Source organism: Parasteatoda tepidariorum, chromosome 8, assembly GCF_982258835.1.
Source record: "Parasteatoda tepidariorum strain Cologne lab strain chromosome 8, Ptep-v5.0, whole genome shotgun sequence".
Classification (NCBI taxonomy): Eukaryota; Metazoa; Arthropoda; class Arachnida; order Araneae; family Theridiidae; genus Parasteatoda; species Parasteatoda tepidariorum.
In genome coordinates this window covers 63,072,255-63,098,846 of record NC_141762.1, presented here as the reverse complement: position 1 = coordinate 63,098,846, position 26,592 = coordinate 63,072,255, and the positions used below count along the sequence as shown (strand labels likewise).

General features: G+C 29.8%; 2 protein-coding genes across 2 annotated transcripts in view; one reads left to right on the top strand and one right to left on the bottom strand.

Moving 5' to 3' along the window:
• Positions 1-15,701, bottom strand: part of LOC107442882 (uncharacterized) — a 28,667-nt gene extending 12,966 nt beyond the window's left edge. The window contains exons 1-4 of the mRNA XM_087168993.1: positions 15,194-15,701; positions 9,800-12,239; positions 4,714-4,882; positions 706-904 (exon numbers count right to left, since the gene is read on the bottom strand). Coding sequence (XP_087025119.1) covers positions 706-904; positions 4,714-4,882; positions 9,800-12,013 — 2,582 coding nt within the window. The 5' untranslated portion in view covers positions 12,014-12,239; positions 15,194-15,701. The remainder of the gene's footprint in view (positions 1-705; positions 905-4,713; positions 4,883-9,799; positions 12,240-15,193) is intronic.
• A 119-nt stretch (positions 15,702-15,820) lies between these two features.
• LOC110282097 (LSMD1 domain-containing protein Sbat) lies at positions 15,821-26,576 on the top strand. The gene is made up of 3 exons (XM_087168996.1): positions 15,821-16,119; positions 21,551-21,713; positions 26,385-26,576. The coding sequence occupies exons 1-3, from the start codon at positions 16,057-16,059 to the stop codon at positions 26,504-26,506; spliced, it is 348 nt and encodes a 115-aa protein (XP_087025122.1). The 5' UTR covers positions 15,821-16,056; the 3' UTR covers positions 26,507-26,576.
• The last annotated feature ends 16 nt before the right edge of the window (positions 26,577-26,592 follow it).

Below are 26,592 nucleotides of genomic sequence, written 5' to 3'. Positions count from 1 at the left end.
GGACAGGAACCATCTATTGAGATGCCCAGCTCTGCGATGGGGACTCTGAGGTGAAGCGCTATTGGAGTGCCCAACATCTGTTAATGAAATAGTGACTTTTTTCTCTTACTTGTCGTTCACCTTTTTTGTTCACTGTTTTTGTAAGAGTTTGTCATTTTCTTTTGCCATTAGAAATAAAAAAAAAATTCAAAATTGGGTCTCCTCTACAAAGTTAAGAATTTCTACAAACTGAACTAAATACATTTACAAATAACACTAAAAAACATCTAAACCAGTTACACACACTCTCATTAAAAATAATTTGTTTAATTTAAAACCCCAGTTTAAATTCTATCTACAACATTAAATCATTTAAACTATTTTTAATGGCAAAAATTAAGATATAAAAGTACAGATATTTCATTTCATGTTCCACTTTTCCTCTTTGCTTTAAGATGAAAAATAAATAGTACCAAAAGAAATATATGAGCATAAAAATCACAAATTCAAGTAACAACAATGTAAATATTTCTGGATCGCCAGCAAAAAGGTAAAAGAAATATCTTTTTTTCTTTGTTTTTAAATTTCAAATTTTTACTAAAAATATAAATAACATACGAAAATAATAATAAATAACATGTTATGAAATTACAAAACAATATTAAGCAAAAATAGTCAAATAAACAATTTCTAAACCTCTCACTGTATTGAACAGCTATTACTTACCTACACATGTGCTGTAATGATTGAACTTGCTTAAAGCGAGAAACTGGATGTAAGAGCTGAACCCTCATAGGTCCTAATATAGGTCTTCGATGTAAGAAAAAGAGATAACGACCACTTCGAGAATGAGCCACAGCACTGTCAATGAAGTCTACAATGGTGTTGCTACGAAATTTCTGCAGACAGCCAAAGCTAAAGTTACCTATAATACAAGCACAATTAATAAATCACATTTGTAAAGCTTTCTAATTACATCACCTTAGAATTACAAAATTTGAATTCGCTTTCATTTGATAATTTTTCTAATAAAGATTAAATTTTTCATTTTGTAAATTTAACACGTTGAATGCTATGGGGGTCAGCGGTGACCGGCACTAAGTTTGTTCGTAGCGCCATGGGGGTCAGCGGTGACCAGCGAAGCCAAGATTATTAGAAACACATACAGGGTATCTGCTACATTTTAGATTTTCAAATTCATGACTAATTTCTAGAAATTTTCATGACTTTACAAAGTTACTATTTTCTCCGACAAAAACACAACAATAAATTTAAAAAACGCATTATAACATTCAATGAAATGATAGGTATAACCAAAACTGTTATACTCTGCATCGTCATTTTTAAAGATTTTAAATTTAAAAAAACAGAGTAAAGAAAGAGTTGGAGCAATAAAATAGTGGAAAAAAATGCAAAAGCAAAAGAATTTTTACAGAAGAGTTATATTCTAGATACTTTTCTTGTTCATCCCAAAGGAAAGAAATATTCCTGATTTTTCTGATCCCATTTCCGAATAAAAAAAATTCGCCAATGACTGGTTTGATTCAGCTAGAATTTTAAATTGATAAAATAGAAAATAAATAATAACAAAAATTCTGAAATCACAGAAGTTTAAAAGATAATTCGCTCTAGATAGATAGTTTAGAAGATAATTCGCTTCTTTTTTTGAAAGAACACCATAACTTTTAAAGAACATGATAAAAACAATTTATATTTTAATAAAATATGATGGTGAGTGGAGATTTTATTACAAATTCAGATATTCGGAACACCATGAAATGGGGGGGGGGGGGGCGGATATTTTTAAATTCCATTTTAAAAATTAGATTTTTCAGAGACCTAAATCCATGACTTTCAATGATTTTCTTAAAAAAATAGTTAAAATCATGACAAATTTTGTTCAATACTGAAATTCATGACTTTCCAGGTACGCGGATACCCTCCACATAATTCAAATAAATTTTTAATACTTTTTATTTTTTATATTATCATTACGAAAATGGTTTGAAGAAATTAATGCAATACATACTGAGAAAATCATTTTGGCCAGATGGGCAAGCCATGTAACACGCTACATGGCTTTATTTACAAGCCATGTATCATGGCATTCAACATGTTAATTATATTCTCATTGAGCAAAATATCATATAAATAACATTTATAACACACAATAATTATACCAATAATCATGTTCAAGAAATAAATTTAAGAATACTCCTATAAGAAACAAGTATTGAGTTGAATCACTTAAACTCAACTTGGTTAAATCAAACATTTTTTCTGATGTTTCCTGCTCCTTGCTATAAAATTCAATAAAAGTACTTTTTTAATTATACTGTCCTAAATATACAGTTTAAATAAGTTAGAAACTTTTTTTTATAAAAAAAATTTTATAAAAAGTTTAACAACTAATTAATATTATTTTTAAATACTTTTAGTTCAAAATAGAAATTAAATAAAGTTTTTAATGAATAAATTTATTGTTACATTTGTACAGGAGATGTACAGTTTATTTATTTATTTGAAGAAGATTAAAGTGTGTACTTTTTGTTCTGTGGCTCCTTACTAGAGATAATTTGCATTGTATCATTTAAATCATATCAAAAATTTTTTTTAACTGTAAGGTGTCCTTTTTGCAAATTTATGATGAAAATTAGGTTTTAAATTTTGTGTTAATTGTATGTTCAGGTGCATACCCATAAGCACACTGTCAATAAAAAAATTACAAGAAAAAAAATATATTAAATTTGAACTAACACCTTCATTGGGAAGTAATTTTAAATAATTCTTGAAAAAAGGAAAGTAATTTTTTTATATTACACTTGCAATCTGGCAATAAAATACTTATTAAAATAAAATTAGGAATTATTTAACTTTGACATTTTTAATGTAATGTTAGTAACTAAAGAGAATTTCAATAATTTTGAGAATATATGGTTCCGAAAATTTTTAAAATATTACAATGAAAAAAAAAAGTAAATTAATGTTTAATTTAATGAATAATAAACTTTATTTAATATATATTGAAGAAAGTGCGATCACAAAGAAGTTCCTGTTATAAATGCAATTAAATGATCTTTGTAATTAAATGAGTATGTAAAGATGATATTATAGTTAAGATTATATTAATGAAGTTTTTGATTATAATAAAATATATTGTATGCAAAAAAAGTGTAGTTTTTTATATATAGCTATATTTTCAAAACAATATAACATAGTTTATAATAATTAAATAATACAAAAAAAAGGAGTGTTACTTTTCTTTTCCTATCATTTTTGTTCCTTAAATGTTCCTTTTTGCAAAATTTATGCAAAAAAATATATATATATATAGTCTACGATTTATGTAGACAAAAAAAAGTGATTTTAAATCTAAAACAAATTAAACCAGTCACAATGCTTCGAAGATTACAACTAAAAACAAAACAGAAAAATAAATAAAATTTAACAAAATAAAAAAAAATGCAGCTGAATGCATTACATTAAAAGCAGAAAGTACTGTATACTTTATTTTTATGTTTATATAACACAGTTTAACACAACTTTAGAATTATGTTCTAGACTTAATCAAGAAAATAAAAATCAACAAAAATCACACTTGTGACATTTTAATTTTCTGCCAAAATAGAGGCTACTCATTGGTAATTTGTTGCTAAAAGTAATTGGAACATTTTATTTTCTCTGATGATTCGCTAAGATTGAACTTTACCTCTATCTACTGAACTCAGTGAAATTAAAAGACTTGAAAAAATAAACTAATATTGTAATTAAATAAGAATAGAATAATAACTTTTCTGAGAAATCTCAAATTTTTCAAAAATATTACTGAAAACCTTCCACAAATGTACACTTTCAATTATTAATATTGATTTCTTATTTATTTATTTATTTTTAGTAAAACAATTTAACCCATTGACGTTTCTGCACGTAAAAAGTCGTATTTTAACCTGCAGTCTTCTCCGCACAGCAAAACCGGATTTCCCACGTTATTAGATAGAAAAGTGGTGTATTGGGGAAAAACATTTTGCCCATTTGCTAAACCGCCAGTGGGTTAATCCAGCATAAATACAAGCCTTCTAACTCCAAACAAAATAACAGCAAACTACCCATTAACATTTCTGCTGAAAAAAATTAAATACAAAAAATTCAATCACTAATGAATTAAATTGTTTAGATTGTAAACTAAGTCAATGTTAAATAATATAATTTGGAGCACATTTGAAGATTAATATAAAATATTGTGGTTTTGAACATTTTAAATAAGACGAAGGCAAAATAGTCAATAAGAAATATTAATGGAAGTTAGCTATCTAGAAAATTGCAATATACAGCTAATTTGTAAATAAGACTGTGGCAACAAAGCTTTCAAAATTTGCTAGGTATTTATTTTTTAAAGTTAATCTATACAAATTGGAACAAAATTTTAAAGGCCAAGTTGAAAGTCTTGAAACAAGAAATAGTTCTTGAAGCATTTATTTTACTCTGCCTTTTATAAAAATTAGAAATAGAGGTGTCTTTAAAGGGGTATAAATTATTTATCATACAAATTTATATAAAAAGTTAAATGTTCCAATTTTGTGAAATATATTGGAGGAGTTTAAGTCAAAACGTGCAATTAGTATATCACCAGATTCTATGAAACTTTAAAATGTTAAATTACAAGTAATATTTAAATATTCAGAGAGATAAATTAAGTTCAAATTTGATTTAACATGCAATCATTAAAATATTTACCATGGTCATGCTCTATTCGTACATGTCTCACTAATCCATTTAATTTAAAAGTTAAACTGAAAATATAGTGTTCATCTGAACTGTCTCGGACTACAAATGATCCATCTGGTTCACCAGCAAGTAACTTTTCAGCAGTTTCACCACTAATAGGTCCCCAGTACCAACCACACTGAAAAAAAAAACATTTATAGATATATTGTGCACAGTTAATCAATGATTAATTGAAGATAACATTTATGAATGTTATCAATCTAAATATAATCTTAATTACTTTCCTGTTGACAACCTAAAATAAAACTTAATTCTATATTTAAGAATAATTTTAAGTATTAAGTGTATTATACTGATAATTAAAATATTAAATTAAAAACAAGATTTACTATACAGTGGTGGCCAAAAGTGTGGACACTTTTTGAAAGTTTCATGTTTTTCAACTTTGTGTGCTTGTAGAATATATTAATTTTTACTTAAATACAAACGTTTATATATCAAATTGAAGGTAATTTAATGTAGAATTTAATAATAAATACAGTATTACAATATCTGTATCACAAAAAAAGTTATGCAACAAATAGTCAGATCTATCTTAGATTTGCATTTTTTTAAAGTGATAGTTACACAATCAATACTTAGTAGGATAACCCTTATCTCTTAAGATAGCTTCACAGCGTCTTTTCATCAGGTGAACGAGTGTTTGGAGTTCATCTTTCGTAATCACATAGTGCCAAGAATCAATTATAGCTTCAATAAGTTGTCTTTTATTGGATAGACGTTTTTTTCGTACAAGAATTTTCAAACGTCGCCACAAATTTTCAATTGGATTGAGATCAGGGCTGTTTCCTGGCCGTGGTAATATATCTATGCCTTTATTTTGAAACTATGCTTTGCATACTTTTGCTGTGTGGCATGGAGCTGAATCCTGCTAGAAAATAAATGGTGAGTTGTTGGAGAAGAGACCCCTGATTGAAGGTATCAATTTTGGTTTCAGGGCAGTTTTGATGTATTTTTTTGGCATTAGGATGCCATCAATCACTTGAATTCGGCCCACACCATCTGCAGACATACATGCCCAAATCATGACAATTGTTGGATTTTTTGCAGTTGCTTCAATGCAATCAGGATGAAGCGCTTCACCTACTCTACGTCTCACGTATTTTCTACCATTTCTTCCAAAGAGCGATATTTTACTCTCATCACTCCAGATTACTTGCTTCCATTGATTTTTTGACCATTTAATGTGTTCTTTTGCCAACTTAACTCGTTTTTCGCATTGCTTTTGATTTAAATATGGTTTTTTTCTTTGAATTCTAGCTTGTAGTCCAAATCCTGATAACCTTCTTCTTATTGTTCTTGAACTTACTGCAATACCAGCTGCATTCATTTCACATCTAATGGCTTCTGATGACATTTTTCTATCTTGAAGGCATATCCATTTAATTTTTCTATCGGTAGTAGCACTGGTGCATTTTTTTCGGCCTGATTTGGCATCCTGAGTGCCAAAAAATACATCGAAACTGTCCTGAAACCAAAATTGATACCTTCCATCAGAGATCTCTTCCCCAACAGCGCACCATTTATTTTTCAGCAGGATTCAGCTCCATGCCACACAGCAAAAGTATGCAAAGCATGCTTTCAAAATAAAGGCATAGATATATTACCATGGCCAGGAAACAGCCCTGATCTCAATCCAATTGAAAATTTGTGGCGACGTTTGAAAATTCTTGTACGAAAAAAACGTCCATCCAATAAAAGACAACTAAGTGAAGCTATAATTGATTCTTGGCACCATGTGTCTACGAAAGATGAACTCCAAACACTCGTTCACTCGATGAAAAGACGCTGTGAAGCTGTCTTAAAAAATAAGGGTTATCCTACTAAGTATTGATTGTGTAAGTATCACTTTAAAAAATGCAAATCTAAGATAGATCTTACTTATATTTGCATAACTTTTTTTGTAATACAGATATTGTAATACTGTATTTATTATTAAATTCTACATTAAATTACCTTCAATTTGACTTATAAACGTTTATATTTAAGTGAAAAGTAATATATTCTACAAGCACACGAAGTTGAAAAACATGAAACCTTCAAAAAGTGTCCACACTTTTGGCCACCACTGTATATTACTGAAAGCCTCCATGTCATTACTGTATAACATAGCAGCTTTGAAGAGAACTGTTACAGACTTTTAGTCTGTACAGGGTGCGTAGTCAAATTATTAAAAAAAAGCACCTTTCAAGCACTCAAAAAACATTTTTAAGCACTTTAAAAAAATATATCATAATTTGGCAGGGTTGAAAAGTTTTTGACAATTGACGGTTTTATCTTCTTTAACAGTCATGTCAAAAAAAAAAAAAAAAAACATTTTGGCATTGTTTTTGACAATTGTCAAAAACATGAAATTATGACTCATGCAAAACGAATGGCATTTTCATATGCTACAGACTGACAATACGCCGAAATAGATAGGGATTTAGTGAATTGTGAAAACGTTGAATAGAACAATGTGAACTGTGTCTTTTTGTATAATTTGAAGTGAAAATCAACATGATAAAGAAAAAATCTCATTTTGAAAGAGGGAATATCAAGCACATTTTGAAAACATCCAATGAAAAGCACCCTTAAGGGCTTTTAAAAAACGAAAATCAAAAATAAGCACCTTTAAGCACTTTTTAACCCTTTACCTGCCGAGTAAAATTTACGTGATTCACTTCCCAGTGCCACCGTTTTTCGTTCAAGTGCGCTTTGTTATGCGGTGTTTTGGTGGGGGGAAAAGATGCATGCTTTGCAATTTAAAAACAGTTTACTTTCACAAGAGAAGAAAAAGGAAAAAAAGAAAATACAAAACTTAAGTTAAAGAATAAAAATACTATCTAAAAGGTGTTGAAACTTAGCTGTTGTATGATAAATCGTGAAACATGGTTGGACACATAAACCAGCATCGCATTCATTGTACTGATAGAGGGATTCTTGACGAATATACACGGGAAACGAAAGTTAAAGAAGAATAAACCCGACCTTACTCAAATAGAAACACACAAGCAATAAATATTATGATATAACTTTTCCAGCACATCCCTTCATCATTCCCCCTTCCCCTCCTCTGAAATTGGTAATACATACATTCATTGCAAACACTTCCATTGGCGAACACTTTCAAGGTCATTTTACTGCATGCTCAAGTCGGGGGTGTAGCTCTATTTATTAATTAAAAACAGTTGCAATTAAAAAACAGTTTACTTTCACAAGAGAGGAAGGAAAAAAAGAAAATACAAAACTTAAGTTAAAGAATAAAAATACTATCTAAAAGGTGTTGAAACTTAGCTGTTGTATGATAAATCCTGAAACATGGTTGGACACATAAACCAACATCGTATTTATTGTACTGATAGCGGGATTCTTGACGAATATATACGGGAAACGAAAGCGAAAGAAGAATAAACCCGACCTTACTAAAAAAGAAACACACAAGCAATAAATATTATGATATAACTTTTCCAGCACATCCTTTTATCATTCCCCCTTCCAATCCTCTGAAATTGGTAATATAGTGGAGCTTTGTTTATACGACGCCGAAGGGACCACCGAAAAACGTCGTATAATCGATTTTTACTTCTAAAACTTAAACCAACTCTGTTTTCAGTTAATTTTAATGTTTAATGTGTTGATTTACATAAATTTCTAAATAAGACAAAGCAAAACAAATAACCGAAGAAGAAAAATTGCAGTGAGCAATTTGAATGTATGTTACCTTTAATTATATTCTCTTGCTATTAGTCTCTACAATGCTTTGAATAGCGAGGTGAACTTACTGCTTTCTATGATGCAATTTTAGATTTCTAATGACGGCCAAATCTAATGGCTGAAGCTCAATTGTGCAATTTGCAGGAAGAAAGAGAGCTTTTTCATTTTCCAAAATAATTAGTATATATGGGTGCGCTGGACATTGGTCGATGAATAGCAAAATTTTTCGTTATTGCCTCTTCATAACATTGTCTAGTTTTTGCAGTCATCTAGTAAAAATTACGGTCGTCATCCAAGCATTCATGTTGGCAAATTCCGCCCTTTTTTAAAATACACAAGAAAAAATAAAAAATTAAATAAACGTGAACAAAATCTAAAAACCGACGTATAACCGATTCTGTGCATCGTAAAAACAATATATTTTTACATTAAAATGAATAGGAATGATTTGGGACCACACTAAAACACTTCATTGCAAACACTTCCATTGGCGAACACTTTCAGAGTCATTTTACTGCATGCTCAAGTCGGGGGTATAGCTCTATTTATAGCAGCGTAATGCAAAGCATCGTACTTCGGGAAAGTGTATATATACGCCTGCGGCAGTTAACGCATCGTATGGCCGAGACGTATATATACGCCAGCGGCAGTTAAGGGGTTAAAAACGTTACGCACCCTGTCTGTAGCTGTCTATTGCTATGGCAACAACTGCAATCACTTTTATGATGCGGGTGCAATGGAGGAATGAAGGCATCATACCAACCTATGCCAAGATCAAAACAAAACTATTCATCCCTTGCCCTTATTAAAAGTAACATTTATTATATTATTTGAACTAAAATTAAGAATTAACCATTAAATATTATTTGAACTAAAATTAACCATTAAATATTATTTGAACTAAAATTAAAAATTAACCATTAAATATTATTTGAACTAAAATTAAGAATTATCATTTAAATATTACTTGAACTAAAATTCAGAATTATCCATTAAATATTATTTGAACTAAAATTAAGAATTTACCGTTAAATATTATTTGAACTAAAATTAAGAATTTACTATTAAATATTATTTGAACTAAAATGAAGAATTATGGAACGAAAACTTAAATTACTTTTCCATCAACAACCAAGTAAATTTTGAAGTTAAATCACCTAATGAGTTTTAGCATCAGGGGAAAAAAATTACAAATGCTCCAATTCTCATGCTCTTTATAAAAATACAAAAACTATTTATAATCTCTTGAATTTTATATATGTTGCTATTTCTATGAAACTTTTGTGATTAAAGTGTTAAAACACTCCATAATGTTAATTTTTAAACCTTTCATACTTACATCCTTGACTCTTTCAATGCTTGCAGCATAATCCATTTTTCTTCTAAAAAAGTCGTCGGGCGATTCTCTATCATAAATAGATTGTGATTCATTTAATGTCCACTGGCCATCTTCATCAGAACCATCCCACATTGGCATTCTGACAGGCAGTGGAGGTAGGGCACGGTTAGTAAAAGGGCTAGTATTAGGACTAGATTTTTTATTGCTTGTGCAATTTGAAGCGGCAGGTAATTCCTCATCAGATTTGGAAATAGGTACAGGACTCTTTTTCAGTCCAAAAAAGTTGTTAAATGCACTTTTAATGAAAACTGGAAAACTTTTTCTTTGGTATTTATGGTCACTACCCACTTTGGTTTGAGACTCCTTTTTGCCTTTTTTCTGCCGAAGATAAGAGGAGAAAAATCCTGATGACTTACTGCTCTCACTGGACTGAACACTCTTAGAAGAACGAGCGTAGATAGCTCGTTTCTCGTGAGGATTTAAAGTCTGCAAAGATGTATGCACTTCTTCCAAAGTCATGTGAATAGGCTCACTGTTAGGATCGTAATGACTACAACGAGATGCCTCACTTTTGCTGAATATCTCCCAAGGCATACTAAAGCGTTTAGCTATAGTCTTTGGGCTTTCTGTTTCAGGGGTAGAGCTAGTCTGATGAGAAGATTTGCTTTCAGAAGACTTACAGCGTACCTGTATATCTTCCGATTCAGCACCACGCTTTTTGAGACTCCTATCCCTGCGCGTTAAAGTATTTACATCTGACAAACTTGATCTATGGCCAGATCTCTCACTAAAAAGACAAGAATTTGAAGTAGGAAAATTAGATGCTGTTACAACAGATAATTGAGAAGTTGCATGCCTAGATAATGGTTCAGATGGCGGCATATCTAGAGATCTGCTAAAAAAATAATGCATTCCCTCATTTTGAGAAAGACTACTAGACGGACGTTCGTGAAAAGCAGATAATCTGTCATGATGTTGTCCAATTACTGCAACAACATGCTGACTATGCAAAGATTCAATACTACTATGGTAATCTCGAACAGGATTAATAGGTGGTCTTACAGCTTTTGGTTTTAATACTGTAGTGTATTTAGATCTCTCACTATGACATCGTTCAGATTTGCACATACCAATATGACACAAACAAGGACTGTCTCTTTGATCTTCGGAGGAAGATTCTTCATCCTCACAAATTGGCGATTTTTTCTCATCTGGTAACCTCACAGAAAGATGATATTCTTCGGCTGCCACCGAAACATTTGAAGGAACATAATATGCACTTAGTGTTTCGTCACTGTAAGTACCATCAAATATTTTTTCATCAGATGTATCCGTTTCTGTATCTGGTTTACAATGAATATCATAATCATCTTCACTATTAACCTCTCCTTCAGCATAAATAACATGATCTTTGCATTCACGAATAGATGACAATGTTCCATTCCATTTGATATCCTGAGTACAATGTGCACAGTCCACACAATCTCTACAACGGATATAATGCATTTTATGACAAGTCAAACATTCACCAAATTCAACGTGACTTCGACTATTTTTATCACTGCATTCTTCATCAAGGCTGTTACTGTTTCTGGACAAACAAATACTAAAGGCAGAGATTTGACCTTTGAAACTGTCTAATTTCTTATCGTCACGAGGTTTTTTGCTTTCTTTTACCCATGAAGAATCAGTAGAGAAAAAAGTACAAGCATGCTCAGGTCCAGACTCAGTTTCACTCTCCGAATGAACATCTCCCACACTTGGGACTGACTTTTTGTCAAACGGAGACTCATTGAAATCTGAATCATCAGTAGACTTTTTGGGAGATTTAGGGCTCGTAGATTCAGATCCATCAAAGTTCAGAGTTGTGGTCCCATCAGTATACATTTTACTTCTCCAAGAATTTAAAATTAGTTCTTTATTTGGTGAGGGTAACGAGGTTTGAAGAAGTGAAGGTCTATTATTTTCTCCTTCAAAGCCACTGTCTGTGCTCATATTCGGTGATTTGACAGAGGAATCTGTGGAGTCGGATGGGGTGTTTATTGAAACAGGTGGAGCTTGAGAAGGGCATAGTGATTGGTTATGTGGTTTTAGAGATAAAGAGGCCGGCTTTACAGTTTCTTCCATGTTATTATTCTCCCTTCCAGATATGTAAGATAAAGTTAAAAAGTAAGGCCATGAACATGGGCAACAGCTAACAGTACTAACTTTCATTTTGGTGAAGTCTGAAAGTTATACTTTCGCTATGAGGGAAAAGGTGCTCAGAAGAAGTAATAAAGTATAAAAGCAGCATGTTAGTCCTTTTCGTGAGATGAATTGTAGTTTCAGCATGAATATCTATTTTTTTCCTAACCTTGAAAAACAATAAGCCGCTGGACATTTTATCAACTTGTTCATTGCCCTGTCAAAAAAACCTCTTCATAATGAAACTGCGGAAGACCTGAAAGAAAAATCAGTTCTCAGTACATCAATTTTCAAAATGGTTTTCGTAATAAATTTAATCATCAGTATGAAATGCATCAAAATATATAATTAAGCTGCTAATTTTAAGAGCAAAAATTTAAAACAGCAATATAATTGGTGTAATATGTTCTGCTAATTCCAGATAGGCAATTTTCATTGGTTTTTTTGAAGTTAGAAGTAACAATATGAGCTTTTTTCAGGTAATTTAATTTAAAACTCAAAAAACTTTATTCTACCTGAAAATGTAATTATCAGTTAATTCACATAATAAAACTAAAATAATTTATTGATTGATATACAATCTTACTAAATATAAAACTATCTCTTTTGCAATAAAAATTCTTTTAAAACAGTTATGTATACTTTTTTTAATGTACCTATTCAAGCAGGTTGGAACATACTGCACATTTTTGTTTTGAAAAAAATGTTTATTTTGAAGCAAGCTTCTATGAACAGGAGTCAAATTAAAACTTAATAGAAGATATTTGTGCCATGATCCTTTTGAACAAATAGAACTTAAGAGGCTGAGTTAAGCAATTTAAAGCAGAAAAAGCATAATTGCAGGAATTGCATTCATGGATGGCAAGTTTCTTCCATAACAGAAAAAAAGTGTGAAACAAGACACAGAAAAATCGGTCTAAAAAGAAACTGGTTTCTTCCTACCCCAGTGGAAGAAATGGAAAACTCTATCAAAAAGTAGCATAAATATTTAAACAAATTATAACAAATAACATATTAATACAAAATATTAAAAAAAATTTTAGAAAAATTTATAATTACAATCAAAATAAAATAGTATAAAATTAAAATACTACTTAATATATCACTAGTAATTAAATAATTAAAAACTAAATGAATTTCTGAAGAAATTAAAATAAATAAAGTCCTCTTATATTTTACGTAAATGAATATTAAAACTCTATTTCATATAGAATTATTAAAAATTTGTAGACTGATACAATTAAATTTAGAAATCATATAAGAAATGTATAGATACTACTACAAATCACATAGTTAATTTAATCTATCATCATTTATATCTCATTCCTTATTATATTATTTATAAATAATATATTTAATTTGCAATTACATCATATATTATTATTTTCTATTTGTAACATTAATTTTCTTAATTTGTAAAACAAAAAAAGGCACTTGGGATAATTGAACTTCTTTCTGATTCTTTTCAAAAAATATTAAAATCTAATTCCTTTGCCTTATAATAACATAGTCCATTTCTTCGATACCACCTTTTTTTTTAACTTTGAAATTAATAAGAAACAAATTTCAGATAAGTAAATTATTTTCCCAGTTAAACTGTAAAAAGAAATTTGTTTCAATGACAAGGATATATGAATAAATAAGAGTTCTTGGTTATTTGAAAACTCCTTCAAAATTTCAACAAAACAAAATATTTATGGTTTGGCCAAAAAATATTCTTTTAAGGCAATTTGGAATACATAGTATAAAATGTAAAACTTAAAATTATAGTACTTGCTAGTAGATTATAGTACTTGCTAGTAGCTATTATTATTTGCCATATATTATTACATATTATAATATCTAAAGCTATTATTATATCATCATAAAGATTTTTTTTTTGCTACCAGACGTAATTAAGAAGCAAAATAAATTCAAGGATCACAGTTTAAGGAGGAACTGTTCAATCTTGAAATACAAGCAATAATTCAAGATAAAATAAATAAAATTACTACCTATGAACATTGATTATATTATACTAAAATCATTGACATTAATAATCTATTTTTTCTTTGAAATTTATATGGAATAAATGGCGGAAAAGTAAATTATTTTCCCTGTTAACCTGCAAAAAGAAATTTGTTTTCTATGTTTCAATAGAGTTCATGGTTATTTGGAAACTCCTTTGAAATTTCAATTAATCAAAAAAAGTTTTGTTTTTGCCAAAAAATGTTCTAAGACATTTTGGAGTATAGAATGTAAAACTTGCATCGAATGGAAACTTGCTAGCAAATTAAACTGTTACTATTATTTGCTATAATTTACTCAGAAGTATCATTATCAAAATTACTTTTTTTTTGTTATCAGATACAATAAAGAAGTAAAATAACTTAAGGATCACAGTTTAAGGAGAATATGTTCAATTTTTCAAAACCAGATTAAAAGCAATAATTCAAGACATTAAAACCACTACCTATAACCATTAATTATATACTAAAATCATTGACATTAATCTAATATTAAACAAATAAAATGAACTAAAAGAAGCTCCAAGACGTATGACATTTTTCAGGAATTTTTTACAGTTGATATGTTTGCACATTCAAATAAAATTAGAGCTTTATTAAAAATTCTTTACAACTAGAAGTTTAAGTGTAGTTGGGCACATAATTATTCGGTAAATACGTATAACATTTCACTTTCAGATGTTATGAACACGGGTAGAAGTTAATTTGAATAAGTTTATAAATATTTTTAAGATAAATAATCAAAAAGAAGTCTTTATTATTGATTGGGAAATGTAAGTATCGGATATCGGTTCAATAGTGATGAAACTAATTATTACAAAATTTCATTATTTTAAATTAGAAAATGTAGACAAAATAATTTTTTTCTTCATAATAATGAAGTCAAATTAACGGGGATAAATATTTTCAAACATAACATGACATAATCTAAAAGGGGCAAAACTGTAAGTTAAAATAAATCGGAAACAATTAATTTCCGCAATATCAATTCTTTTGATATCTATTCGAAACTGCTGTTTAAAATTTATAAAGAAATATATCCAAAAGATTTTAATTAGGTTTTGCCTTTAAAAATCAATAACTTAGAAAATTGGGACAATTCATTGTATGTTTTCATCTAATTTTCCATATTCACGTACATTAGATAGCTTAGACTGAAAGCTTTGGGGAGTTTAAGGTAATTAATGACAACAAAAAATGATACCTGATTAGAAGAAATTCTGATAAAAATCAATGAAGCTGTAAATTGTTGTCATTTTCAGAGTTTCTTATTTACAAATCAAGTCAACTAACGCTCGGATCAGTACATCAATATCCGCCATTAATAAGCACGAAAAAGCTCGGACTGGTCCACTTTTGGTTTCGTAGTATCGTAGGATTTGTAGAGTAGTATCAATGACAACTACTCATAAAACGTTACCAAAATGTTGATGTATGACGCTAAAGAACAATTTTTTAAAGAATTAAATGAAAACTACAAATTATGATAAATATATTATCTATTCTTAGATTTCCTCAAGATTCTTTCTGTATTGAAGGATTTAAGAAAACTGTAATAAAGTGTCATTCATTTGAGAAAATAATTAAAAATATTATTATTGCTCACTCTAAAAAAATTATTATGAAATGAAAATTCACTTTTTAAGTTATTAACACATGAAATTTTATTTCATTATGAAATCTGATGTGAAAAAATGAAGAAAGACATAACGCAGGTGCATCCACCAATTCTCAAAAAAAACAAAAAAAAAAGACGATAAAAATTTTATGTCGATAGTTAAACGAAATTTCATAATAAAGTAAAAGCGTGACAAATTTTTCGTTTTCTGAATTAAAATTTTTAATAAGATGGAGCACTTATGCACTATCCTTCAACTATTTAATTAAGCAATCTTTAAACGAAGCAGAAAAAATTTACTGAAAACGTTCAATTTACGATATTTTTCTTTCGACAAAATATAAACAAATCATAATGATTGAGTTCAATAATTAATCATTTTCCCCTATTTATTCAATTTAGAAAGAAAAATTCCTATTTTAAATAAGAGTTAATTTGAATAATTGCATATGGCTGTTCGAATTGAAAATGCAAATGATGAGAAAAAAGATGCAAGTGATACTTCATGCAAGGTAAAAGTTAAGATTGAAGTGGAAATATCTTATTTAGTTAAATTTCTCATTCTTCTAAATTTTTCTTATTTCATGTGCATATGAAATTTTATTTTTCTGTCACGAGTTTCACTGTGATTGTTTAGGATCGTGTTTTCATAGTAACCATAAATATACTTTGCCATGATCTTTCTATAGGTTTAGAATTTAACTTTTGATAATTTTTTATTATATGTAATGTATTAACTCAGGCCCCTCTTCCCCACTGGGCACTATGGGCACGTGCCCAGGGCCCCGCGATCGAATGGGGCCCCCTAGTTCCTGCCAGATTACCAAATGATAACCGATACATTATTACCGAAAAACATTAATTTTGAAAAATCTGATGATAATGACTTACTACAATACCTACGCTTATTATATTAGCTTTAGTTTGCCGCATGCGGATAGCTATACCTTGTACAACATAGCTTGAACTTTTTGACAGATGGGTCAGTGATGGGAAACAGAAAATATCTATTGGTGTAAAAAATGTGTTGGCTAAATATGTGGCTGTATGTATGTTTTAAACTATTCAAAATAAATAAATTCATTCGTCAATCAATTTTATTGCACTAGACATAAAAACATTGGGTAGGTAAGAAACCATTGTTTTCAGTTTTTCTATTTAAATTTTACCTCGAAGCAATAAAAACCACTTAAGACTTTCGGAAAATGCTTGAGTCCTTAACAGGTACTTTTATGTTGTGTGTCTATTCTTATGATTATTATCAATTTTTAATATTATTAAAATAAGAAGATATTGTTCGTCGTTGCAAAGTTATATCGATTTCAGATTTGACATTTGTCAAAAAGAAAGATCAAACTAATAAATAAACAGGGTATAATACTCCACTCTCTCTCAAAAATGAGTTTTTCTGATATTAGTATGTTTAGGTTAATTTAAATACCTATATGTAAGTATAAGAATACAATTTTAAAAAAAATTATTAAATTAAAAAAAGAATTATTTGATGCGGTGTGGTTTATGTCTTAAAGAAACCTATTCGAACGTCATTCGTAATACCAAAGACAAAAAAGGGGAATTCCCGATTCCCGATCGTCGTTTGACTTGACGAACGGGAATTCCCTTCAAGTATTTGTCTGCGATGTTGTGGAGTTTGTTTTGTTTGTAGTTGTTAGTTTGTTACTGACTGTGCTCGAGCTCTGATAAAAAAAATAGTATTGTTTGATTAAATCGTCGTTTTGTCTGTTTTGTGTTAGCGAATATTTTCGTTATAAAATTAATTAAATAGTGAATTATAATATAAAATGTCGAAACGGTCATATCCTAGTGGATCTGAAAAAAGGAAAAAAGCTCTACATGAGAAAGAAGTAATTGAAAAGTTACCAAAATTAACATCATATTTTACTACTACTACTGGAGAAACTTCTGTAAGTAGCAATCAACTCATAAATGTTCCACATGATGACTCAGCTCAATTACAAATTGCGGGAATTTCTAAACCTTCATGTTCCAATTTTGAAAAAGAGATTGAATCAGAAAGCGACTATTCCTACGACGAAAGTGCAACGACTTCAGTGACTTCACTAAAACCGACAACTCCAACTGTGTCAATTGAACAGCAGTTTTCCAACACAGAAGAATTAATATCGCACGATCCCGCCGATTATTTTCACGAAAAGTTTGTTGAAATAAATCGCGAAATTTTAATTCGTAAGGGACCAGTATATTTTCAAAATAAAGATTCTGACGTTTCCGAGGCATCCAGAACATACAAAGATGGTAATAAATTAGTAACGAGATATTTCAACAAAGCATTATTTATTCGCAAATTAAAGAACAATGAAAGCGTTGAAAGAAAATGGTTGCTGTATTCGCCTTCCAAATGCTCTGTATTTTGTTTTTCATGCTGCTTATTTAACCGAACTGATGTTAATCTTTGCTCTCGGAATGGATGTAATGATTGGAAGCATATTAATCACATAATTTTAACACATGAAAATAGCCCAGCGCATAAGCAATCTATGATGACTTATCTGGCACGAAGTAAAGCGGTTGGTAGAGTAGATATAGACTTATTATCTCAACATCAAAAGGAAGTGGATTACTGGAGAAACGTACTTAAACGGATTGTAGCTGTTGTAAAATTTTTTGGCATCGAGAGGGCTTCCATTTCGCGGCGACAATGAAATCCTAGGATCTCCAAACAATGGAAATTATTTGGGTTGTGTGGAATTATTGAGTGAATTTGATCCATTTCTTGCAGATCACTTAAAAAAATTTGGGAATCCTGGAAAGGGTAACATTTCTTATTTATCAGCAAATATCTGTAATGAGTTTATTGAAGTAATGGGAAAACAGGTTCTAAAAAAAATTATAAATGAATCAGCAAAATATTTTTCCATAAGCGTTGACAGTACGCCCGATCTGTCTCATATTGACCAGCTAACTTTCATCATTCGATACGTAAAAGACTGTGTTCCTGTTGAAAGGTTTTTGAAATTTATACCTATTAAAGAACATAAATCTAAGTATTTAGCGGAGACCATCTTAAATTTTTTAGAGATACATGATATTCCCATAAAAGATTGCAGAGGACAAAGCTACGACAATGCTTCAAATATGTCGGGAAAGTATAGTGGTCTACAAACAAGAATCAAGGAAAAATGTGAATTTGCCACCTTTATACCATGTGCAGGACATTCACTAAACTTGGTAGGTGTCCATGCTGCTGGGTGTGTACCGGAGGCATCACAGTTTTTTGAAATAGTTCAGAAAGTGTACAACTTTTTTTCGGGCTCTACCCACAGATGGAATATGTTAACAGAACATTTAGGTTCAAAAAAAGTTGTTAAGAGTCTTTCACAAACCAGATGGTCAGCCCGAGCTGATGCAGTAAGTGCTTTGCATGGGGGTTATAAAAGAATATTAGAAGCTTTAATCACCATCGCAAACGATACTGAACAGGCACGAGAAACAAGAGACGAAGCCCTTAGTCTGTCTAGAAAAATGGGAAATCTAGAATTTATTATACTGACGGAAATCTGGAGCACTATATTGGAAAGAATAGACAAAACAAGTAATTATCTTCAGAAAGAAACAATAACACTGGACGTTGCAACCAATTTGTTGACTTCACTTTATGATTTTATTACTAACCTCAGGGATAAATTTGATAACTTCGAATCATCTGCCAAAGAAAATAACCCAGAATCTGACTACAAGGATCTATCTCAAAGAACAAGACATAGAAGCTCACGGCAGAGTTTTTTTGATGGCTCTGCGCCATCAGTCCAATTGAATGGAAAAGAGCGATTCAACGTAGAAACCTTTCTCCCAATAATCGATACCTTGAGTGTTCATCTAAAACAGCGACAAAGTTCATATGAGATCGTCAGTCAACGTTTTAGTTTATTTTTTCACTTAAAAACTCTGAATTCCGAAGAGATACGACAAGGATGCAAAGAATTTTCTCAAATCTATCACGAAGATGTAAATGAAAAAGAGTTAGAAATAGAATGTCAACATTTAAAAGAATACTTAATAAATGTTCAGAGTGAAAATGAAGCATCTAACAGTGTACAGGAAGTATATAATCTATTAAAGCAAAACAAAATTGAAGACACATTTCCTAACGTAGAAATTGCATTGAGAATATTTTTAAGCATGATGGTAACTAACTGCAGCGGAGAACGCTCCTTCTCCAAATTGAAACGAATAAAAAATGAATTAAGAAGTACAATGCTTCAAGAGAGATTAAATAGTTTGTCGCTGATGTCCATAGAATGTGATATTCTCAATACCATAGATTTTGAAGAAGTGATTAACGATTTTGCTCATCTTAAATCTAGAAGGGTACCTTTGCAATCAACATAGAATTAATCTAAGGATTTTAAGTTAAGCGAGTTACTTTTGTAGATTATTTTTTATATTTCCTATTTTTTTATAGCTAGTAACTAAATAAAAATAAATTTAGAACCTTGTTTGTCTTTCTTTATCTATTGTAACTAAATAGTGTTTTCTCAAGGTCATAGGGGCCCCATGATCCTAATGTGCCCAGGGCCTCAAATAGTTTAAAGACGGCCCTGTATTAACTTATATATCTATTGAATTAAACTTCAATAAATAAAGCAACATTAAATAAATCAGATAATAATGAGAATTCTATCAAAGTTTTTGTCTTTCTTGCGTTCAGAGATGATTATGCTCCAGAAAAATCCGAATTTTTCTCTATCTGTGATCCGGAAATCCAAAGGTGCAGAAGTTTCAAGAAATCATCGATCGCATTTATGTATGAAAATTCTTGTTTATTTTATTTAAAAACATTAAAACTGGAATATATACTTGGCATTTCTTTCATTTGTAAATATTTTTTTCTGGTAGAATAATAAATGTGATTAGAGATAAAAGTGAACTTATACATACCATATATTCCGGCGTATAACGCGCACTTTTAATACAAAAAATAACATTGGAATGTACGGGTGCGCAGTATATGCCGAATATAAAAATTATGAATTAAAAAAATTTAAATATAGAAAAATACTTTTATTTTAAAGAAATAACCTACCTTAAACTATACACTTTATTGATTTTCGTTATTACATAAATAGTTCATTATATTCGTCTTCCGTTATTTCTTCAGGCACGTCATCACAATCTGTTTCGTCTTCATCATTTGTGTTGCCCTCATCCATAAATAAACAGTCATCTTCTGATCCGTCCAGATTATTTGAAATGCTGCATTTTTTGAATGATTTTCTAACCATCTCAGGCTTAATTTCATCCCATGCTTTTAATATCCATTCGCACAATGTTTCCAAACTTGCATGGCGCATATGTCCTCCTTTCGTAAAGATTTTCTCGCCCTCCAACATCCAAGTGTTCCACTGTTTTTTTAAATTGGCTTCAAATGGTTTGTTTAAGCAGACGTCCAATAGCTGAAAAAATGGTGTCAATCCGCCCGGAGTAGCTGCCATATCGGTGTTACATTCTTTCAACAGTTATCTCTAAGGTGGGACCAAAACATGTCCCACACTAAAAGGCTTTCTGGTTTTCTATAGATACTAGCTGAGATATTGCACATGTACAATCGAAATTTTCCTGCGCGTTATACGAAGAGTATATCTTAAAATTTAAAAAAAGTTATTTGAAATTACGGGTGCTCGTTATACGCCGAGGCACGTTATGCGCCGGAATATACGGTAATTATTAATTTAATTTATGCTACATATAATTTATTTAGAATTTCATGTTGTGAAAATATCAATGATATTAAATTCATAAGGACAATAATTTTTTGAAATGCATCATTAATGATTTTACTCAAGAAATTTTCAGGATTTTTTTAGTTGGGCTCACAATCACCCATGCTGTGTTAAACATGTGTTTTATTTTATTAAAATATTTCATTAAAACTCAATAACTGCAAAATGTCTTTTCTCACAGCTAAAGGATATTTCGCCACTACGACAGCGTTTAAGAAGTTGGTTGAATAAAAATATGCGGATTGAAATGACAGATGGAAGAATTCTTTATGGAATATTCTTGTGCACTGACAGAGATCGCAATGTGATTCTTGGTTCTTGTGCTGAATGCTTACCTGCAGAAAGTAAGCAATATTTTAGATAGAGTTGCAGGGATTCTTAAAATTAAACATGGTGCAAGTACCCTGTATCTTTTACCTGGCCGGTTTCATATACTTCATCAATTCGAATGTTTACCATCAGAAAGTAAGCAATCTTTTAGATAGAGTTGCAGGGATTCTTAAAATTAAGCATGGTGCAAGTACCCTGCATCTTTTACCTGGCCGGTTTCATATACTTCATCAATTCGAATGTTTACCATCAGAAAGTAAGCAATCTTTTAGATAGAGTTGCAGGGATTCTTAAACTTATGCATGATGCAAGCACCCTGTATCATCTTTTACCTGGCCGGTTTCATATACTTCATCAATTCGAATGTTTACCATCAGAAAGTAAGCAATATTTTAGATAGAGTTGCAGGGGTTCTTAACCCCTTAACTGCCGCGGGCGTATATACACGTTTCGGCCAGACGATGCGTTAACTGCCGCAGGGGTATATATACGCTTTCCCGAAGTACGATGCTTTGCATTGCGCTGCTATAAAATAGAACTACACCCCCTACTTCAGACTGCAGTAAAATGGCCTTGAAAGTGTTTGATTTGTGAATGTATTACTAATTTCGGAGGAGGGGGTATGGGAAAAGGATGTTATGGAAAAGTGATATCGTATTAATCGCTTGTGTGTATTTATTTGAGTAAGGTCAGGATTATTCTTTTTTCGCTTTTGTTTCCTGTATGTATTTGTTGCTTTTTATTCTTTCCATCAACATTTTCAAAGAAAAATGCATCGCGAAAATGTGCTGTTTGTTCAAGAAAAAAAATTCTTCGTGAATCCCGCTATCAGTGCGATGAAAGTGATGTTGGTTTATGTGACCAACCATGTTTCAGGATTTATCATACAACAGCTAAGTTTTAACATCTTTTATATTGTAATTTTATTATTTAATTTAAATTTTTTATTTTCTTTCTTTCCTTTTTCTCTTAAAATTAAACTGTTTTTAAATTGCAAAGCGTGCATCATTTTTCCCACTCAAAACACCGTGTAACAAAGTGCACTTGAGCGAAAAACAGTGGCACTGGAGAGTGAATCACATTAATTTTACTCGGCAGTTAAGGCGTTAAATTATGCATGGTGCAAGTACCCTGTATATTTTACCTGGCCGGTTCCATATACTTCATAAATTTGAATGTTTACCAGCAGAAAGTAAGCAATATTTTAGATAGAGTTGCAGGGGTTCTTAAAATTATACATGGTGCAAGTACCCTGTATCTTTTACCTGGCCGGTTCCATATACTTCATAAATTTCGAATTTATTACTCATCCGGTTCTTCAGTGCATCAATAGAGATTGCAATAAGATTTTTGTGTGTTAAATATTTACCAATATAATTTGTGTACTGAAAATACAATGATAGTGTAATCTATAATTTTAAATTCATATCAATGATTTATATTTTAAAAAAAAATGTTTTATTTTAAATTTTTTTCTCTCATTGTTTATTGGTTTGACACATTTAGTTTAGTCGTCATATTCTAACTCATATTTTGGAAATTTATAGTAGCATTTTATTTTCCATATTAATTCAGTATTGTTAAAAATTAGTTTTGGAATATGTGTATTATCTTTTAAGCAGGGTTGGCAGGTTTTTGACATGTGACAGTTTTTGACAGTTTAAACCATGGTTTAAACCGTCACGTCAAAAACCTCACTGTCAAAAATGTCGAAAATGTCAAAAACCTATATTCATATGTGAAATTTAATTAATACATAAAATTTACATATTTTTTAAAGGATAGTGATTCTAAATATGTTCTAGAAAAAATAAATTTAAAATTTTGAAGAAACACTTATATTTTGAATAGTAACCAAAATCTTGTACTTTTGAAAACTCACATCTTTTGTAATATTATGTATTCATTTTCATGTGTTATTAAAACTCACATCTTTTGTAATATTATGTATTCATTTTCATGTGTTATTGAAAATCTGCAGTGATATTATCAAGAAATTTATTTATAACCAAATTTAGTGTATAGTATAGATTATACTAAAAATTAAGACATTTTTAAAGATAAACATTAGCAGTTTTGTAAATTAGGCATCTTCTTTTAAAGAAAAATCTTTTTAATATTCTTTTAAATCTTCTTAATAATCTTTTTAACATAAGACAATACAAATTTAAGTGCTTTCTGTTAAATACACAGAGTAGTTAGTGTCGATTTACAGTATATTCAGCCTATTCATTTACTATGCTGAAAATTTAGTTTATCCAAATACTTGTGAATTTCATTTTGCTGAATACGATATAGTTTTGTTGAATATCTAAATATTCAGCTGTTGAATAATTACTTCTTGCTTTCAAGATATGCATTATTTGTATTCTTAATATAAGTGGAGAAAAAAAAATTAAGAGATAAAAATTGCTTTAAAATGATAAGTGTAATAATTATAAATAAATATAATAGACAATATGAATTATATTTATCATTATTCATAAATATAACTACTTTTAAATTCAAATTAACATACTGGATAATAAAGATATTCGGTATAACATTTAAAAAAAATTTTTATACACTTGTATTTTATATCAAGTTTGTATTTATACAACATAACTTGAAAGTTCCTTATAAATATTAGTTATATGTTCCTTATATGTCAAAAATGCATAGTAATAAACTTTTAATTTTCTTAAGTATCAAAAAGAAAAAAAAAATTTTTTTAAATATAAATATTTAAACAATTTTTGTGCAAAATTTTTCTGCACATGCATTTGAATATAAATTTCTGAGATTTTAAATCTGTTATTTTACCAATTAAAAAATATTTTAAAACCTGCTGATTACCTATAGTATAATTAAATTTCAATATAATGCATGGCAACTGTTGGTAGTTTTGAAGTTTATATATTTTCTTGGCAAACTTCAGTTTTTGACATTTTTGACGGGTTTTTGACGGTTTAAACCAGTATTATACCCTTGTCATGTCAAAAACCACTTTTTGACGTCAAAAACCCAACCCTGCTTTTAAGGTATGAGACCCATACAATAACACATACTTTGTAGTAATTTTTGTGCAGTAACTTTGTGGGGTAAAAGGCTGAACTTAGCTTTCTTTGAAATTTCTGTCAGGCGTTTCCTGAACTTTGTTTTTGGTATAAACCTTTTCCCCTAATCATGATTTAGGGTTTGAGTACAATAGACATCTTGTTGATGTGCCCTGCTCTTCGGAGCAGCCCAACCTAAGTCTAATGTTTCTTTGTTAGTTGTTTAAAAATTTAATTGCTTATTAAAATTTTTTATTTAATATTCTAAGAACCAAACTAAAAATTTAATATTTTTGTAAAAAAATTGAAATTTATGTTTTTTTTAATGAAAATTGTGAACAGGATTTCAGTTCACAATTTTAAGAAAAATTTCAAATAAATTTGACAATTTTTTCAAGCTGCTAATTTCTATTCATTCTTTTAAAATTTCATAATAGGATTTTTTTTTTTTAACTTATTCAAGAGTCCTAAAATTATTGAAATAACAAAACATTTAGAATAGATATCTTAAATGCTTTGAACAATTTGAGTTTGATTCCTTAGTCCAACGTATCAAATTTTTAAAATTCTGGAATTGCCACTAATTTTAAATCAAATAAGACAAATGATAGACAAATGATCAATTGTGATATAGCACTATTGCCTTTGCATAAGAGAATTAAAACTTTTAAATGAATTTGCTATATTCTAACAACTGAGCAAAATTAAATTCATTGCATAGTGTAAATAAAATTTTGCATTGAAAACTGTGAAAATCAAATGCAAAATAAAAATTAAAAAAACAGCATTTTTCTAAACAATAACACGTGCGACATTAGCTAAACAGAAATTATTTTTTTTCCGAATGCATTTCATTTATGAAATAAACATCTGCATTATCAGAGTCTTTAGTAATTGAACATGACCCCAATTAGCTGGGATCATCAAAATTCAATAATAATTGATAATTCGCTTTTTTAAAATCATTAATTGGTAATGGCAGTGCTTTCTTGTCAAGGTTTATCTTGTTATAGATATATATAAAAAAACAATTTTTACTCAAATATTATCAATTTTTTGGACTAAGGTGTTTCTGAGGCACTTTCTAGGGAGTTTAAAAACATTTTCACGATTTATTACCTTATAAATAAGGATTGTTGAAACCTGTCTATCCATAGTTCAATATATCTTCAAACCCTAACATTATTGCTTTTAAATTATCTTTAAAACAGTTTTAATAATTTTAGAAACCTATATGAACCCTGTCTGTGGTGTCTTCCCATAAAACATAATCAAATTATTTTATCATTTTTTTAAATACTACTTCTGTTTTAAACTATCAACTGGTGGGATTCCTTGCAACAAGTGGCTTCCATGTTATTCAACGCTGCAAGTTCTATGTTGCAAGATTTTTTTCTTGTACATATATTTGTCTATGGGCTTAACATTTGGAGAGTTAAAAAAAAAACTCATACATGTTGTCATGTAAAATCTGTATTATCTTATCTCATTACTGAACTTAAATAAATCAGATCCTTTGATTGGGCAAAGCTGATGCTCTTATAATGAATTACATTTAACCAACTGCCAATAAGATTGACTTAAAATAATCAATTTGTCTTAATCTAATTTTATTTATTAAGAACTTATATTCATATAATTTTATATTAGGTGATGATAGTACAGTTGAAGAACCTCGTGTGCTTGGTTTGGCCATGGTTCCTGGACATCATATAGTCTCCATAGAAGTGGAAGTTGACAGTGATGCAACTACAAATTCTGAAGTGTTATGATTATAAATATTTTATTAATATATTATAATTTGTAAATATTTTGTTTATCCTAATAAATATAAAATAGAAACTATTGTGCAAAAAAC